Here is an 18964-nt window from a genome sequence, read left to right as displayed (position 1 = left end):
AGGTAATTAAAAATACAAACAAAAGAGTTAAAAATGTATTTATGATGTAAAAAAATAATATATTTATACAAAAAGTTGTTTGCTGATAGTACAGCAATATTAACAAACCTGGCATGTTTAATTAATTCAATTACTGAAACCGTACATTAATAGTCCCATTTCCAAAAATCTGCTGGGCCAAATTCAGAACAGTCCCTTCATCACATGGCCATGGCGGCCGTCAACAGTTTCAAAGAAATGACACTGATCTACCCAAATTCCAGATCCGTACACTTCTAATTGTACCAAATTTTGGTTAAAAACCTGTGAACTTCATATCCACTAGACTCCAACGAATATACAGTAGCTTAAACAAATCCTAGCTCGACAGCACATTCTTAAAAACCACCTGGTTTTAACTTCCCCAGGATCCCTTTAGCTGTAATGGTTTCACATCTCATCACAAATCTGTACATGCTTTTTCAGACAAGATGTTATCATAAAATATATTTCACCAAATAGAGACAACAAGAAAGTTGGAGCACCACAGAACCCACCAGTGATTTCCTAAAATATCCCCCTCTTTACACCTGCAGATTATAAAGAAGCAATAAAAGGATATATATATATATATATATATATTTATATTCCCCTTTTTTGTTGTGTCGTGATTTTAGAATCTAGGGGCATGGGATGATAAATTGGAGTTAGAGGGTTTCCTTTTTTAGATCCTGTGTGAAGAGGGTCGTTTGTTTTCTGGGGAGAAGAAAAGAGAGAGAGGAGAAATCATGGGGAGAGGAAAGGTACAGTTGAAGAGAATAGAGAACAAGATTAACAGGCAAGTGACATTTTCAAAGAGAAGAGCTGGATTGTTGAAGAAAGCTCATGAAATATCAGTACTTTGTGATGCTGAAGTGGCTTTGATCGTCTTCTCTCACAAAGGGAAGCTCTTTGAATACTCTTCTGATTCTAGGTATCTACGTACGTACCTTTGATCTGCTAAGTTATCTCATGGACTAAAATTTGTTGCAATAATGAATTCTTCATTTTCACCCCCATTTAGAAAGAGGTTCAAAAGGGTTTTTTTTAAAAAAAAAAACTTCTTTCAGAAAACATTAAATAAGGCTTGTTGTTGTTCCTTTTGCCCCCTCTTCTTAAATCGTGTTGGCATCCTTTTGTTTTCTGATGAGGTCAAAACCATGACGGTTGCTAAGTTTTGAACCGGTTGCGTACCATCCCGTCTTCCTTCAGCATAATCTTCTCTATGTTACATAGCATCTGGCTTTACCATGCACCCTTCTTGATGCTAATATCTTCAGGGTCTTAGTTGGATAAAATTAGTTCAGTCAGAATACAATCTCCAAGTCTAAGCTGGACTTCATGTTTGCAAGTGATAGCTAGATTTAATCTTGTTAAAGGCTGGTGGTTTATACTTGGAGGATTTAATGCTATCCATGTCAAGTTTAAAGCTTCAATTTGTACTTGCAAAAAAATATATTAGCAGTGGATTTCAGATTCTTGATTCAAGATGTCACGAATTAAAATCAGATCCATTAACTACACAGCTAGCACTGACAGGAAAAGTAATTCGCAAACTTCCCAACTTGAGAAAGAAATTATATATCGTTAGACATCTATGTATCAGCAGGAAAGAAGATGAGAAAAAGGCAATAAAATCAAGAATTTATCAATATGTGTTTTGCAGTTATCTAAGTTCCCTTTTCGCCAAAGTTCTAAGCTAGACCATGCACATCTTCATTGTTGTCAATATTTATTTCCGTCTTGTTGTATTGGAACCCGCGCGATCTATGGCATTTAATATAGACAATGATCATCTCTTCAATTTTTTAGGCTTTTTACCCTAGCATATCTAACCTGTAAAAATATTTTTGTTACTGCAATGATATAAAAGGGAAAGAAGATATCACATTCTAAACATCTTTGCTTCTGTTATTTCAGGTAAGATTATGTTGAACTATTACTGCTTCTCTCATCTTCTTTTCCCACCCTCAAATTTGCTTTTTTGAAATAGACTTGTGTTATGCCAATCCTGATCAAGTATGCTTTTACTGCATAGTCTAGCGAACATGAGGTCACCCCAGACCTGGATTTTCTAATTTTCAAACTCATCTTTTAGCTAATTCTAAAGTATTAATTGCATGAACATTTTGACTTCATGTATCCTTTCTTGGCACTTTAACGTTTTCCTTCCTTCCTTCATGTAAATTTTTACTCAAATGAATCTGCAATTTACTTGAAATATGTGGATAAAAAATGTTGCCTACGTAGATGAGTATTGCTTATCCTATTTCAATCTGTTTACTTGTTAAGTCGTTTGCATTACAATTTACTTTGCAGCAGCTCAGCAATAAAGCATATTAGAAACTCAAATTCAAGCCCTCCCTCCCCGGCCCCCATCTTTCCAGAAATATAAAGTTAAAAAAAAAAAAAAGACAAAGACTTTTAATTTGCTGAATTCTTGAAGTCGAGATGATGAAGATCCGATCAGAAGATGTGACACCAAAAATCTGCTTAATCACTAGAATAAAATAACGTCATGTTTTGACCTTATGTATGTTTTCTTTCAATTTTTTTGCAAGGACATATGATGGCTAAGTAGAATAAAATATTTCCAGGTAATAAAGGACTTTGAATATGAATTGTCAACATCTTTTTTTAATCAAAAGGTAAATAATAGTAGAAGAGGCGGAAAGGGAGAAGTACGAATGATAATGATGTAAGATAATAATACACACAACGAATTGAACCATTGTACTAAGAAGTGCCTGGCACAGTAGTAGGTTACCACTGTGCTGCTAAGCTGAAACATGATATATAAAGTGGATAGATAGTTTATCGATGTGCTTGGCACAGTAGGGGCTCTAATACTGGTCTTTATCACAGTCGATAATCGTAATTATTGTTTATATCTAATGAAATCCTGCCGCTTTTGACCCAAAATTTTAAAAAAAAAAAAAAAAAAAATTCTAAGAAGGGTTGAGACAATGATTTTGAATAAAGGACAGAGCAACCCCCAATCTTGATTAAACACAGGAATGACCTAAACTGGTTTGGCACTTTCATGATTGTCTCTATGATGAGGATCAAGAAGATACAAATATGCGAAAGTGTTATTGGGTGAACGCCAATTTCATGTATTATAATACTTAGGAATATATAGTTTATCAAATAGCTATAACAAGTCTGGTGGTGAAGATTAATGAAGCATTTCAGCATCACAAAGCTATTGCATGTCAATATGAAGTTACAGATTGTGACATTTTATGCCTACGATTTCGGTATAAAATAATTACTCTGAAAGATTATACAGTAGTATTACGTTGAAACTCACTTCTTGAATGTGCTAATTAATGCAACAGCATGGAGAATATCCTGGAACGATATGAAAGATATTCATATGCAGAAAGGCGATTAGTTGCAAATGATCTAGAATCCGAGGTACACACACATATATATATATATATATATATATATATATCCTAGAACGGCATGATCATGCATGTCACGCTTTTTCTTTTTGTGGTATTTCATGCATGTTGCCTAGTCACAGAGATGTATATATATATATATAGCCATCTCTGATTGATCATTTGACATGAGAATTTCCCAAAACCCAAAAAAATTACGTGAGTTGCATGCATGCTTGAATTGTGCAGGGAGATTGGACTCTGGAATACACCAAACTCAAGGCCAAGATTGAGCTGTTGCAAAGAAATCATAGGTGAAAGACATGGCCTGGACGTGGCCTTCCATATATATTCTACTGGTTAAGTATAAAGGTTGATTCTTCTTTCTTTCTTTTGAGTATTTGAAGTTTTCTTTCTTGCTCCATCAGGCACTACATGGGTGAGGACCTTGATGCAATGAGCTCGAAAGACCTCCAGAATTTGGAGCACCAGCTTGACACGGCTCTGAAACAAATCCGAACTAGAAAGGTAAGCTCTTGTGTTCTAGGTGTTTTGTAAATTTCCATCCATGGTGGGCTAAGTACTCAACTTTTTTTAGTAATTTACTTCGTTTACCTGACCCTTAAATGTCCGTTTCCTGACAGAACCAACTCATGTACGAGTCAATCTCTGAGCTGCAGAGAAAGGTCAGCTTCTTTAGGATGTAAACTTGCATTCAACCCTCTTCAGGTGTAATTGTTCATCGTGATAATCATGTACTGCTCTTGAGCTTGCCAAGTTATACCTGCAATTAATCACACAAACACCTTAACAACAAAAGTGGACTACCATTTATTAATCACACAAACACCTAAGCAACAAAAATGGACTACCATCTTCTTTGATGACTTTGGGACTACATTACTCGAGTACAGTTCCGGGTGCACAATAGGTACCCAAAAGTCCAAAACTAGTCCTACATCATCTGATAACTGAGTTTTCTGAAGCTATATTCATATGGTAGTTGTTATTATAGCACTGTAGTATCTATTGCCTGGGTTTCTGGTTTCATTTTTCTTAAATTTTAGCTGTTGTGTGACATTTGACTGGAAAAAAGGAAATGCTCAACGGTATCTGCAAACTTTGCAGCATCATTAGTTCATGAACATATATATATCAAAAGCTAAACCCTGAGCCAAAGGTTAATCAAGTTGTAAACCACCCCCGCAACTTTCTAGATAAACATGGGTGTCTAAACCTCTAAAACTTTTTCAAGTGATCTTGAAACTTGTTCCTTTCAGAAACAATTTGATCAGTTTTTTCATTTTGTAGTCTATGTTCATTCAGCTACCCCTTGTTTGCTTTGACAGGAAAAAGCAATTCAACAGCAAAACAGCATGCTCGCAAAGAAGGTTAGTCAATACATTATCATCATTAATTAGTGCTCAAGTCATTCAGCCTAACTCGAATAATTTCTTCTCGTGGGAGGGCAACCCTGTCTTTGAAATAGGATATCTCTTGTTCTTGAACAAATTATAACCCCAAGAATGGGAACAAAATGATTATTTTAACCTCTTCTTTCATGCCGTTCACCTGCATTATTTACCAGAACTACATTTGCCACACAGTCCACCATGTTGGCTAGCTTATTTACGAATCAAGGTTATTTTGCTTCTTTAACTTCCTTTGGCCTCTCTCTAATAGATAAAGGAGAAAGAGAAGTTAATGGCACAACAGGCACAGTGGGAGCAGCAAAATCAAGGCCCGAGTTCAACTCCATACCTGATTCCAGAACCACTCCCTCCTTGCATCAATGTCAGGTAATCCAAATTTCATTTGATCCTAGCGCGTCAGATCTTACATTGTGGATAAGAGAGGAGAACTAAGGAAATCTATAGGGGCAAGTTCAACCACATATGTTATTTTAACTATATTAGGAATCCACAAAGTATAAAGTTTAAATGCAGAATTAAGTGCCCAGACGATTTGCACAACAAAGCTCAAACTGCGAGGTTTTGGACGCATTAGAATTAGAAGCCACTTTCGTAATTAGCTTAAGTTTAACTTGTCCATTCTGCATATTTGTTGCTGTTGCAACTTGCAGTCTTGCACATATGGTGCTTTTTGGCGGATTTTCAATTGCATTAATGCTTTTGTCATACTTTAAACAGTGGCAACTATGAAGAAGAAACCCAAGAAGCGAGAAGGAATGAGCTTGAGCTTACTCTAGACTCGCTGTTTCCCTGCCATCTTGGATGCTTTACTGCCTGATCAAAGCGCAAAATTGGGTGCTATACTTGCTAGTACTTGTAACTGCATACGTTGACACCGATAAAGGCGGAGAAACCAAAATTTGCACCCAACTTGGAAATTTCTAATATGTTTGACTATCTGCTGGTGTTATCTGCGCTAAGTGTATTTTGTGAACCCGATCTGGAAACTTTTTCAGCTGTCTCTAAAGCTGTAGTTCTTGAGCATTTTTAGAATGATGGAAAAATGACACTATTGGAGCTGTGGAAATAAATATTAATGTTCTGTATAAGTTTGTAGCCTCCAATTGTTTCTTTCTTTCTTTCCTTCTTTTTTATGGGATGCTTTCTTGTTGCAAGTTAGAATTCTTAACTAATTAGGGCCACTAAGCATTAGATTAAATTGGATGTTCATATTGGACATTGAGTTTGTGGGTACCATCTCGACTCGTCGTTGCCGGGATGGCTACCTAAGCTCGTTTGTTCCGTGAAGATCCTCGCCGTCGTTGTTCCGAGGTGAGGATCACCTCGGCCTATCAGATCAGTTGCCAGCTATCCCCAGGTAGACGTGACTACCCGTTGCCCTAGCGGTCATGGCTACGACTGAGCCCGCCACCATAGACTGCTATCTAACCACTTACTAGTTGTGCATCTCGACTCTCAATTTATAATTGACTTTAGCATCGGAGTAAGATCGGAGGATAAAATCCTGACCATTCTTGTTTGTTTTGACAGGTGAGCTCGTTCTGCCGACTCAGCTCGTCCGCTCGAAAATCACCTCGTCATAGTTCAACAATTACCTGGAGATATGTGATACAGCCACAGCTGAATTTTTATTTCCACAACAATCCTTGTTGAAAATGTTAAAACAACCCCTTTCGAAAATCAAATTGCATTTGGGCTTGGAAGAGCACTTTTGACATTTCATTCAATAATAACTGTAGAAATAAAATTCAAGATGTGGCATTAACATCACTCATTATTTGACCATGGATGATGAGGTTTGTGAATATTTTGTAGAGGGGGCTCAATCCTGCAAGTGTATAGTATTATATCTACCATTGTGGTAACATATATATGAGCACTTTAGGATCTTAAGCGTCTACTATCAATAACAACTACACAGAAGGGGATGAAAAGAATTTGAGTTAACAAGCTAATTTATCTTGTTCATTCATTAATATTTGAAACTAGTAATAGCAAAAATTCATTGGGATATATAACTCACCTTGTCACTTGCACATTTTGGTTTTTGTAATTGCAATCCGGAGAGGGATGAATTTCAAACTCCAAAACTATCTTGTGATCGAGCCAAAGTCCTGGCATTCATCATCTAGGTTGCATTTAAGCATGGAATTGCTTCGGCCATGATAATTTACCTTGTCCAGACGCTTCATAGGATGACCTAGGTGTCTACTTAGAAAACATCAATTCTAGCAGCTTCAGTATTGGAATCATAAAATAACAATCAAGGAAATGTTACTTCAAGATCCAGTTAGGTACGGTAAATTTGTACACGAGGTAAATTGCCAAAAACCATGTAATTATCGGAGACAAAATGAACATACTGGAATTCTAATCACTTGATGGTGTTACCATTAGAAGTCAAAAATCTTAGAGCCTGAAAGAGACTCAAGTACTATTTAGTTTTAAAGTTTTGGCAAGTATTCTGCACCAGATTGTTTTACTCCTTGAAGCAACAGATAAAACCCAAACACAACCCCCACCCCCCCCAACCAAAAAAAAACCCAAAAAAAAAAAACTAATCTCATCTCCTAAAGAGGCCAAAAAAAATTTTTTTTTTCCCTCACCACTGCATCATGATCCTATTATTAGCTTTACTATGTTTATCAAATAGAAAAGGAACCTAAAAACGAGGCCAATAAATTATTGTGGCAAGTGGCACAGCCTGTACAACCTTATCAACTTTAAAAAGATCAAAACTTTCAGTGATCTACTCACTATAAGCTATGTGCACAATCAATTTTCGCTTTTTCTCCCATGATTTTTTTTTATTTTTTATTCTTGTCTTTCTTCAGCCCTCCTTGCCGTGGCATCAGCACTCCAAAGTCATGTCTCATTGAATTCCATCAACTAGAAAAGAAACAAAGAAAATCAGGTTGATTATGAGCATGGCAATCTCATAAAGCTTACTAGCTAAAGCAGTTAAGATGAGTAAGCTATAGCACAATGAATGAATGCTGGCAATGTCCAAAGCAAGAATAACATCTGTAAAACGTCTTTAGAAAAGAGATTGGGCCAACAGGACATCTTTGCAGGGAGCAAACCACATTTTCTAACAAGAAAAACAATCAGCACATCCTAAATCCAGTAAAGAAAGGAGGAAAGTCAAGATCAAACTCCACTTGCACCACAACCATGGAGTACACCTTTTGCCCACAGAGAAAGTTGATTAAAAGGCAAAGAAAATGACTTTGGAACAAAAAGGGCCAAGCTCTTCACATCCAATCGTATTCCTCAACGCACAATCCCACATCATATAGAGCACCTATGGAGATTAATTTCCTAAGCTTTTTCTTTTTTTCACTTTCAAAATTTCCTAAGCTTTTTCTTTTTTTCACTTTCAAATAATATGTCAGTATATAGAGTATGTTACCTGAACCTGCATCAAAACTGTGTGCATTTGCCACCTGCCTTAAAGTTGGTTAGCTAAACAGACTTAGCAGTAGTTTCATGCAGAAGATCATCACAAACCCACTACTATATGTCTCCCAGAGTTTGAACATTTTTTCAGGTGTTCATGATGTCACATTCAATCATCTAAAGTATTCAACAATTAGTCAGACAGAACTGGTTATGAAAAAGAACTCCAGAAGAATCGAAATGAAAATGACGAAAATCTAACCTATGAATCTTGAAGGATGAATGCTTTAAGATTAGCCATTAAACAAGCTAACACGAAAATTTCTAGACATATCTATTTATAACAAGTGTATGACTTGACAAGATGAATAACCCATGTAAATGAATAGCAAAAAAGGATTTCATAATAGACCTTAGAAAAATGCAAAGAGAAAAAAGATCATCTGAAAGAAATTACCATTCCACAAACTGGACAAGTATCACTTCTCTCCAGCCACTCGTATATGCAACTCAGGTGATAATGGTGAAAACATTTAGTTATTATCTTGGGATTTTCCAGTGTATACTCTGCACAGAAAATCTTTTGTGAATATGTTATTCAAAGAACCATTAAGCACTAGGTTATTAGAACCCAATAAAAGCTAAAACATCAAAATTTACCAGCAATTGAATCTAGACAGCTTCTTTGAATAGAATGTCATCTCTTTCACTTTATTGACTGGAAAAGAGAATAAAAGTGGGGGATGGGGATGGGATGGCTGAAGCTTACCTTCAAGACATGTAGGACATACATCTTCATCTTCTGAGAATGTAACATCATAACCAACTCCTTTTTGCATGCTTGACGAGAAGTCCTTCACCGAGGACTCACTTTGGTTGTAAATTAATCTGTCTCCTACTTTTGAAGGTCTTGGCGTTAGTTGAACTTCAGGATCACCTGCTGGTTCTGGCTCTACACGTGAATGGTTTGAGCCTTTGTCATGTCTGCAGATAACATCTTGTGGCACTGGAGAATATCCAGAATTGGGATTCATTTGCAAAGTTCTATCAGATGCTCTGGTGATAACTGAACTGTGAGTTGGTACCACAGGGTCTGGAGAGGTTGCACGTTGATTAGATATCAGGGCTGGAAGCCCACTCCCTCTTGCAAATAGAGCTCCATACTGTCAACATTACACTTGAGGGTCAACTTTTCAACAACTTGAATGAATCATTTCACATCTGGAAATAACCAAAAAGACACAAAAGCAGCAAATAAAGTACTAGACCTTGTATAAGAATGGCATACATCAAAACACAATATTATGATATCTTTGGTTGCAAAGAAAAGTCAAACACAGAGGAGAGTGTCAGTAGAAGTAGTTGAGGCTAATTGGATGAAGTAAAACAAAACAGTCTTTATTCTGTGAGGTCATTTTATGTCTCCCCTCAACCACTCAACCTAGAGGGTAATGCCAAATTTAAATAAGAAAAAAGGGAACAGAAATGAGGACTGAGTTTTTCATGTTTCCTCTATATGATCCTATCTCAATGAAACAAGAGACAATAAACAAGATGTTCTGCGCTTACTCCCCTTCCCACTCTCTGTCTCCACCACCCTTTTCTTCTTCTCCAATTCCTGCACTAAGCAGTGCGATGATGTCAGATGTTTCAAAAGTTATACCCTGCCAGCTAAAGAGACAAAATAATCCTCACTAGATGCCTTGTTTTGTGAATGTAAAAGTTAACATGGTTAAGCACTCCATGAGTTGTATATTCAATTGCTTAATGTGAATAGTTGGTAATCAAGAAATTTGGTGTTTTAAGTGCAGCAAGATTTCTTTAGCAGTTACTATACATAACAAAGGAGTGGTGGATAGTGTTCATACCACTGCATTATTGCCAAGTCACATTATCAAACTCAAACAGCATTTGAGAGCTAAAGAATGTTGGACATCTAAAATCAACCAAATTAAAGAATCACAGAGTGCTAAAAGATGTGTACAGCTAACGAAACTGTTTGCCAAAAATCCAATATATTGTAGTTGGTGCAGCATAAGCAGGTAATGCCTGCTTTTACTTACACTCTGCAGAACAATTAAACCTACAAAATGTCCCTCAAGTGGAAAACCATCATAGAAATCATAATCGAGAAGGAAGTATATGTCCCAACTTCATATGGAGCACATTAACAAACAAACAGAGAACAAGGAGGTGCTGGAGGAATAAGGACAGAAGTAAAAGCCAGAGACCATGAACAATCTAAATAAAAAAGGGATAAAGAATATAGGCATCACAATTTATTTCCAAATATTTCTGAAACGTTAATAGGTGACACTATCCTGTTGATTTCAAATCAAAGAAAGAGGAGCTTTTTGTTGCACCTTATCCCTAATGCTTTGTATACAGCAATTGAGGCAAGGGCAGTTTCCATGGTTCGAGCCGTTCTCATCTTCATGGCCAGCAATGTTAGGAACAGGGAAACAACAACAAACGGCACCCATGATGCAGCTTCAATTCTACATCAGACCTATTTTTGCAGAACAATTCAATCTCATTGTCAGAAGCTAACCAATGCAAAGAATTAAAATAGATATTCTGAGAAAAAAAAACGAGAAACTACTAAAAATACAAACGATCAAGCCTCTTTACTCTACTGTTTCATTGAAGGTAATATAGTTACAAACATCAAGGTAGGGCCAAGTCGTCTAACCTACTCCTAAACAGCAAGAATTAGCAAAATTGCAACTTTCTTAGCACTAATAAAGTCCTAAAAAAAATACCCTGTAAAGAAGAGGACAAATTTCTTTCATAAAACAGAATAATAGACATTAAAGCACGAATTGAACAACAAAAAACAGAACTTTTTTTTTTGTTAATAAAACCCATGTTTTTAAAACCAAAAAAAATGGTAATACAGCATCAAAAAGACTAATAAATTCTGTGAAAAATCACATTGCAACACTCATTTTATTTCTTTAAAGCTGCTACTTGCAAGACTCAATCTTTACTTATCCAATCAGCAAAAAGAAAGAAAACGCAAAACCCAAAAGAAAACATTCCAAACAGAAAACAATGACCCCTCTTGATAATATGTTCCAGCAAAAAGCAATAAGACTTCTGAATAGCCCATCAAAATCTGCAAACATATGCATATACCATTAGTTATGCATGAGACTGTCGAATGAGAAAGAGAAAGAGATTACTGTACAAGGTGCATAGCAGGGTTTTCGGTTCGACAATGATCAAAGTGGGGACTTGAGTTGAGAAGAAGTAAAGGAGACTACTGCTCCTCCTCAGCTCCTCCGGAGCTTGGCAATTTTCTATATTATTTACTTTTGTGTGGCGTTTGGGTTTAGGATTTTTGGGCGAGGAATTAGCTGACAATAGAATTATATATCTTCTTTTTTTAGCTTTGGACTAGATATTTTTTTTTTTTTTTTTTTTCTTTAAGGAAGAAGGTCTATCGTTTAGGATCGGCCTAATCCGGCAAGGAAATGCTAATCCTGCTTTTCTTAAATATCTATACAATGTATATGGATAAATCCTTTTAAATTTTTTTTTTCGGGAAAGGTAAATCCTTTCAAATTTAAATATCAAATCTTATATATGTGATATACATCTTATCTAAACCTGTTAGTGTATTCACTAAGAGTTTAAAACAATATTAATTCAATATATAAAGTCAAAGTAGTTGCACTCGGTGTAAACACCTTTTGTCTTTAAAAAAAAATTTATAATTTTACCTTCACAAATATTAATTTGTATTTTAATAACATTTTACCAACATAATTACTCATAATCCCCTTTTTTAAATTTTTCTTAATCACATTTTCTAGTGGAGCAATGATGCGATTTAAGAAGTGGGATGAGGCCAAGGGAGATATGAACTCACTAAATTAGAAATCTTGAGACCTCAACCTTACCATCTTAAGTATTGTAGCGGCTAAATTATATAACCATATAAATCAAAGTTTTTAATGATAATTTTATACAAATTTTATTTATGTAGAAAATAAATTTATATAAACTTAATTTTTAAAATTATTTCTACATTGCACGCACATTTTAATCATTTCTAAATTACACGTGCATTGGGTGTGCTCTTAATATTAGATTGTTTTATGAGGGGAATCGCCATGAATGATGTCGTGTTGTTATATGCAAAATCAGCTATAGTGGAATATCTTGAATTTATAATTTCTGATACTAGTATCAATAATAATGAAAACAAAATAAGTAAATTTTATGTATAAGTTCCTCTTAAACTGAGTAGTGTGTTTTGATAGTAGATTATTTGAAATTTTTTTTTGATAAAAAACTATAATACTTTTTTTTAATATGATGTATTTGCGATAAAAACGTGATTGAAAATTATATTAATGATGCAAACAAATAAAAATTGACAAATAAATTACAATCGAAACAGGGTTTCATGAATTATGTAAAATGAGTAAATTTTATCCTCTTTAAGATGCAGAGTTATCGAATACATTTCTTCCATGATACTTTATTATTATTATTTTTTAATGGTAGTGTCCGTACGCCATTGAGAGTTGTAGTTTATCTTCCTAGTGATAAATATTCTACCAAATAAGGACTTTGATTTTAATATATTCAAAGTTGACCTACCAATGGACACACATCTTCAAATATAACACGGAATCTTACAAGGAAGATTAGATGAATTAAACCTTCTTCATCATCAATTCAATGAAATTGCCTTCCTAATTAAATATTGAGCATTTTGTGTGGCCTATGTTTGATCTATGACCGAGTTGTATTCTTCATATTAGTGTATTATTATGGTTACCGCCTACCTACCATAGCTAACCACTAAAAAGTGTTTTTCTATTGGATGGTTTTTGCTAATGACTTTGAGTTGGTCAATCTATGCAACAAGAAGATGGATAGTTATTTGCCTTTTGGGATTGAAAACAATAACAATTTTAGCTTTAATAGCTTTGCGATTTGTGAAGAAGACAAAGGAGCTAGAGAAAGTGAATTGACAAAAAGCCAAATTTGCAATTGTAGGTCCCTCCGTGAGCCACTAAGGGGATAACTTTTATAACTTCTTTCTTCATATCAATAATTGGTTCTTTTTTTTTTTTCTTCTTTTTCACCTTTTAATTCTCTCTAGTTTTACTATGAGAAAGAGCGTATCAAAATGGGAAAAAAAACATTAAAAGATTAGAGTACAATTCAAAACGCAAATAATATGCAAGCATAAGTAGTAAATAAGTGAAGTGATATTTGCACTCTTAAATTGGTCTCTTGCACTCGTTGAAGGTATATTTATTTAGTGAATGGATTAAAATACACGAGAGAGAGTGCGAATACCAATTCTCGTAAATAATTAAGAGTTGTATCCTTAAGAGGAAACGGAAATGTTTTTCGTAAATTTTTGTGAGTTGGCTAGCAACCTTTAGCCCAACTCCCTATCCCACATCGATTGTGAGTGATGTGTGTATTCACTACTTAAGTCCCCAAGGTCCCCTCATTGGTTACCGGCTTTTGAGGTGGAATTTGGGATTCGGTTTAGGTTAGTGTGTGTGTGTTTCTTGCTACTGTTGAAAGGCTAGCAACCTTTAGCCAAGAAACTTTTTAGAAGGATCCAATTTGGAACTTGGGTTGGGCTGAGAATTGGCAAAGACTCTTTCGAGCTGATATTCGGCCCATCAAATGAACAAGGTCGGAAGTGATCTTGCTAATGCAAGTTTGGACGGACTTTTGTTTCATGGTCCCTGCGGCGGAAAAAGAAAGTGGAAGATTGGAAATCATAGGCTTCGTTTGGATTGCATTTTTTTAGAATTTTTATAGAAAAATTATCATAGCAATTTGATATATGTGAAGCAAAAAAGTGATTGAAAAATATATTCAAGAAAAAGTAGCAAATTTTCTTTGAAAAATTGCAATCCAAACCCCATTATGTTCTTTAATCATAAGGTTTGAAGTCTCTACTTGAGCCCCAAAAAAAAAAGGAAATAAAAAATTTGCCTGCCAAAAAATGACTAGAACAAAATTTTCCACCCTTTATTGTGTTTCCCACCAATTAGTATCGAGTTTAACATAGAAAAAAGTACCTAGTTTAACATTATCATGACGATGGCTGACTTTGCCAAAGAATGGTTTTCTCAATAGAGATTAAAAAGTAAACTCCTCTTCGCAACTCAAAAGGAGAAAGAACAAAAGGGTTTAAAGAGGTTGACATTCAGGGCACGCAGAATGGATCTGTGCAAAAATTAAAAACTATACGTACTTGGGGGCTAGTGTAATGCTGTATTCAAGCGGTTGTGCTCAAGTGGTGTATTCTTTTTTTAACAAAATTTAGTATCCATATATCTGTATTAATATTCTTGAATAAGTAGTTTTCTACACCAATAAAATTCTTTTTTGTGGATAAGATCTTGCATTTACAATTTGACACGACCGTGCCAACAATCGTATTTCCCTCTTCCTTAAGGCTCTGATTGTTTTGAGGGAACAAGAGAGAAAGAAAAAGAAATGAAAGGATAGATGTATTTACATTTTGATTGATCTTTGAGGAGGAAAAGGGAAAGATAGAATAAGAAGGAAAGGAAAGGAAATGGAGGGATATGGTTTTTCATATTTAGATTGGTTTTTGAGGAAGGAATGGAAAGGGTAAGGAGGAAAAGATAGGGATAAGGTTTAGTTATTTTTCATCATTTTGTTTTCTATCCAAAAGTGAGTGGAAACAAAGGGAAAGGAAATCAAAATTAGTGAAAATTTTAAAATTTTCTAAAAAACATATCTTTTTTACATATTAAACCTTTTTAAATTATGAATAAAAACGTAGGTAACACCAAATAGTTTTCTTTCCTTTCCTTCCCTAATCTAAATAATATTTTCAATGTTTCCCTTCCTTTCCTAATTAATCTAAACATGATTGATAGAATTTGCTTTTCTCTATTCTCCTTTTCTCTCCTCTCCACTTTAGTCCTCTCCTTTCCCTTCACTCATATTCCCTCAAAACAATCAAAGACTAAAGTGAATGTTATTGGTAAAGATGGCTTAAAGAGTAAAACACGGTTTAGAGTATCACTAATCAGATACTGAACAAGAAAAATGGTATTTTATACGACACACAAGACTCTATCCCATGGAAATAGAGTAAAAGATAGCCTACTCTTGTTTATACTAAACGAGAAAAATATTATTCTATACAACACCAAGATTCTATGCTATAGAAACAGAGTAAAAGATATTAGATATCCTATTTTTTTTTAAAGATAATCAATAAATGTAATAAAATTAAAGCATGGTAATTAAGTTTCCACCAGATCAATTAAAAGAAAAATGTCTGATCTGATGAGTTTGACCCACGAAAACATATATATTTGTATGTATGTGCGCGCGTATATGTATGTATGTATGTACACACCAAATTAAAATACGCACGAGAATTAAATAACATCTGGTCTTGAATGCCAAGGCCCTACATCTTCATGACAAGCACGTTCAGGCATAGCCCACAGAACCAAAAAAATAATTAAAAGAAGCAAAGGGAATGAAAAATGATGAAACGGCAAAAGAAGCAAAGAAAAGTAGGAAAAGAGAAGGGAAATAATGGCCCAGATCATCATGAGCAAGAACTTGGCTAGGCAAAGTCTCAGGCGAAAGGCCTAACAACTTCTCATGAATACATGATTCTTCTTCTCCTAACTTCTGCTATAAAGCTGAGCACTTGGCCTTATAGGAGTTTGGAACTAAGTTACAAGGTCCCATTTTCAATCAAGAAAATATGGGTCGAATTGGGGCTACAGTGCCAAGTTTTTGCTTAAACAGGATCAGGCCTCTTGTTCGAATTCGTTCAAAGAACCATTCACATTTTTCCAAAAGTGAAGAAGAAGAAGAAGAAAAGAATAATTCTGGGAATGTAGAGAAGGAGAAGTCATGTGTTGATGTTGTAAATGTGAAGCCTGCAAGTGTGATTATTGGAAGGAAAATAATGATTGTTGTTGATTCAAGTCCTGAAGCAAAGAATGCCATACAATGGGCGTTAACTCATACCGTTCAAAGCCAAGATTTGGTGATTCTTCTGTATGTAACTAAGCCTTCAAATCCAGGTTGCACTTATTCACCTTTCCTTTGTGTAATTCTAGGATTAGTTTTAGCTTTTACATTGATGTTTATCGAGCATAGTTTTGCGTAAATGAATTTTTCCATTTTCTTGGCAGGTGAAGAGGCCATCAAAGAGGTGGCTCCAAGAGTTTCCCAGTTTCTTTCTTGCATGAAGATTTTGTGCCAACAGAAGAGACCTGAGGTACATAAATAGTAACTTAGTATTATTTTTCACAATTTCTTATCACAAAACTGAGCGGTTAATTCGATATGTTATATGGTTTATGATGATAATGGGAACCCATTTTTAATTTCTTTTTTCACTTTTTGGGACGAATTTGTATATAGACATATTACAATTTACACACTGATAAGACTTGAACATGATAAAATTGAGATTTTCTAGTACAAAATTTGATCGACTACAAAAGTAATTCTGAAGGAGACCCTTTTAACTTTCCTGGTCAAGATTAAGAGGGTACGTAATTAGGGGTGACATTAGCTACTTATTTAAAGTTCTTGTTACATTCCATGCATGAAAAGGTACAAATAGAGGTGGCAGTGGCAGAAGGAAAAGAGAAAGGTCCAGCAATCGTAGAAGAGGCTAAAAAGCAGGGGGTGGCACTTCTTGTTCTAGGGCAGAAGAAGCGTTCCACAACATGGAGGCTTCTAATGATGTGGGCAGGGAATAAGGTGGCAGCAGGTGGAGTCGTAGAGTATTGTATCCAAAATGCTACTTGCATGGCCCTTGCTGTAAGAAAGAAAAGCAAGAAACTTGGTGGATATTTGATTACTACTAAGCGACAGAAAGATTTCTGGCTTTTGGCTTGATGCTGATTGAATGAGGACTTGGATACATATTTCTTGAAGTTTTTCTCTTAATGGGACAGTTGCTTTTCGCAATATCCATGTAATTGTAGCGCAATATTTATTTATTGGTGAATGTAACTTTTGCGATCCTACTAATTATTAAGCACTATGATGGCAAGGGAAAGAATTAATTAAGGGGGCGAAAAAAAAAAGAGAATTTTGCATCATAAATCAACATCTGAACTTGTCAATTTGAGTTAGATTGAAATAGCTTATGGCTACATATAAATTACGTAAAAAGAACTACAATTTGAAATAATAATATGATTAAATTGAACCCTTCAACTCAACTTACAACTACTTACAAAGCCCATTACAACTGTAAAACTTTAACTAGGCCATGAGGTATCTTGTTGAAGGGATCCCTTGACCACTTTAAATTTCCTTGGATGGTGCAATTGCTGAACCAGGGCATACTTTATTTGAGATCATGGGGATAACTAAAGAGAAAGCCAGAAAACATGTCGGAGGATATTTAAGTTGTCCTACTGATGAATACGTGACCTTGAAGTGATCTTGACTCAGCCTGTAGCCCACCGTCGGTAAAATTCATGGTTCCAACTAGGGCTGCAAACGAATCGAGCTGCTCGCGAGCGGCTCGATTCGAGCTCGAGTCGAGCTCGAGTCGAGCTCTATTAATATCGAGCTCGAGTCGAGCTCTATTAATATCGAGCTCGAGTCGAGCTCGAGCCGACTCGAGTCAAACTCGAGCTCAGAATATTAAGCTCGTTAGCTCGCGAGCCGGCTCGCGAGCTTAAGTATATATATATTTTTTTTATTTTTATTTTTATTTAATAATAAAATTACGTATATTATATATATTTTTTTTTATTTTTTATTTTCATAGTAAAATTACGTATATATCCTTAATATTTTATTATTTATTAAGAAAAAAAATATTATTTTATTTATTTTTTAAAAAATAAAATAGTTATTTTTTATTTTTTTCGAGCTCGAGCTCGAGTTCGAGCTCGACTCGAGCTCGGCTCGACTTGATTCGAGTCGAGCTCGAGCTCGAAAATTGCCGGCTCGTCGAGCTCGAGCTCGAGCTCGAGCTTGGTAAAATTTAGTCGAGGCTCGGCTCGATTAGCTCAAAGCTCGACTCGGCTCGGCTCGTTTGCAGCCCTAGTTCCAACATTCCTCTAAAAGAAAGAAAGATGATTATCAGTTTACAGCTTATTATATTCCATGGAATCATTTCAACAGAGGGATCATTCCAAAATCTTCTGTAAGATGTTTTGATGGCAGTAGAAAGCTTCGAATCCTTTAATGACACTTGTTGAGGGCAAAATCATGACGAGGGACTCCAAATTATATATTTTTGAGATAAATCTTTGCACCAGTGTCTGGTGAAGTTGCCACCATTACCACTTATCTCGGCCATCCTTGTATTGAAATTTTTGCCCTCTAGACGGGACAACAGCAGTAAAGATGTCTATCAGAGCATTATGTAAGAGCAAGAGAGATCAATTTAAATGACAGCCCCGAGCTAAAGATATTGAAAGCAAGTACACGACCTTTTTTTCTCTCATAATTTCTTCGCGCATCGCGCATGCATGGCTGACAGAATTAGCTAGCAATACGATGAAAAAAATGGAGGATTACTTCAACTGAACACAAGCTTAAACTTGGGATGTTTAAAAAAATATATCTTGCAGTCAGGTAATTAATTACTCATGAATCATAAAACATTAAATAGTAGGAAATTTTTAGAATAATTTTGGTGCACCTTTGATCTTGACCTTTTCTAACTGAAATTAGAAATTCGACTTTTATAAATCTAGATCCCAGAAA

At 35.3% G+C, this 18964-nt stretch overlaps 3 protein-coding genes across 3 annotated transcripts; 2 read left to right on the top strand and 1 right to left on the bottom strand.

The window, feature by feature from the left end:
* Nucleotides 1-765: 765 nt before the first annotated feature.
* Nucleotides 766-5887, top strand: LOC113751387 (truncated transcription factor CAULIFLOWER A). The gene is made up of 8 exons (XM_027295388.1): nt 766-952; nt 3360-3438; nt 3657-3721; nt 3836-3935; nt 4052-4093; nt 4757-4798; nt 5091-5206; nt 5558-5887. The coding sequence occupies exons 1-8, from the start codon at nt 768-770 to the stop codon at nt 5655-5657; spliced, it is 729 nt and encodes a 242-aa protein (XP_027151189.1). The 5' UTR covers nt 766-767; the 3' UTR covers nt 5658-5887.
* A 1763-nt stretch (nt 5888-7650) lies between these two features.
* Nucleotides 7651-11558, bottom strand: LOC113753696 (E3 ubiquitin-protein ligase At3g02290-like). Its single transcript, XM_027297917.1, has 6 exons — nt 11430-11558; nt 10603-10737; nt 9809-9857; nt 9009-9402; nt 8697-8806; nt 7651-7729 (listed from the first exon to the last, which is right to left on the bottom strand). The coding sequence occupies exons 2-6, from the start codon at nt 10674-10676 to the stop codon at nt 7706-7708; spliced, it is 651 nt and encodes a 216-aa protein (XP_027153718.1). The 5' UTR covers nt 10677-10737; nt 11430-11558; the 3' UTR covers nt 7651-7705.
* A 4344-nt stretch (nt 11559-15902) lies between these two features.
* LOC113754082 lies at nt 15903-17205 on the top strand. Its single transcript, XM_027298414.1, has 3 exons — nt 15903-16305; nt 16417-16502; nt 16844-17205. Exons 1-3 carry the CDS (start codon nt 15981-15983, stop codon nt 17129-17131), a joined length of 699 nt encoding a protein of 232 aa, XP_027154215.1. The 5' UTR covers nt 15903-15980; the 3' UTR covers nt 17132-17205.
* The last annotated feature ends 1759 nt before the right edge of the window (nt 17206-18964 follow it).

Source organism: Coffea eugenioides, chromosome 11, assembly GCF_003713205.1.
Source record: "Coffea eugenioides isolate CCC68of chromosome 11, Ceug_1.0, whole genome shotgun sequence".
Classification (NCBI taxonomy): Eukaryota; Viridiplantae; Streptophyta; class Magnoliopsida; order Gentianales; family Rubiaceae; genus Coffea; species Coffea eugenioides.
Note: the sequence above shows the minus strand (reverse complement) of the source record. Positions and strands in the feature narration are given on the sequence as shown.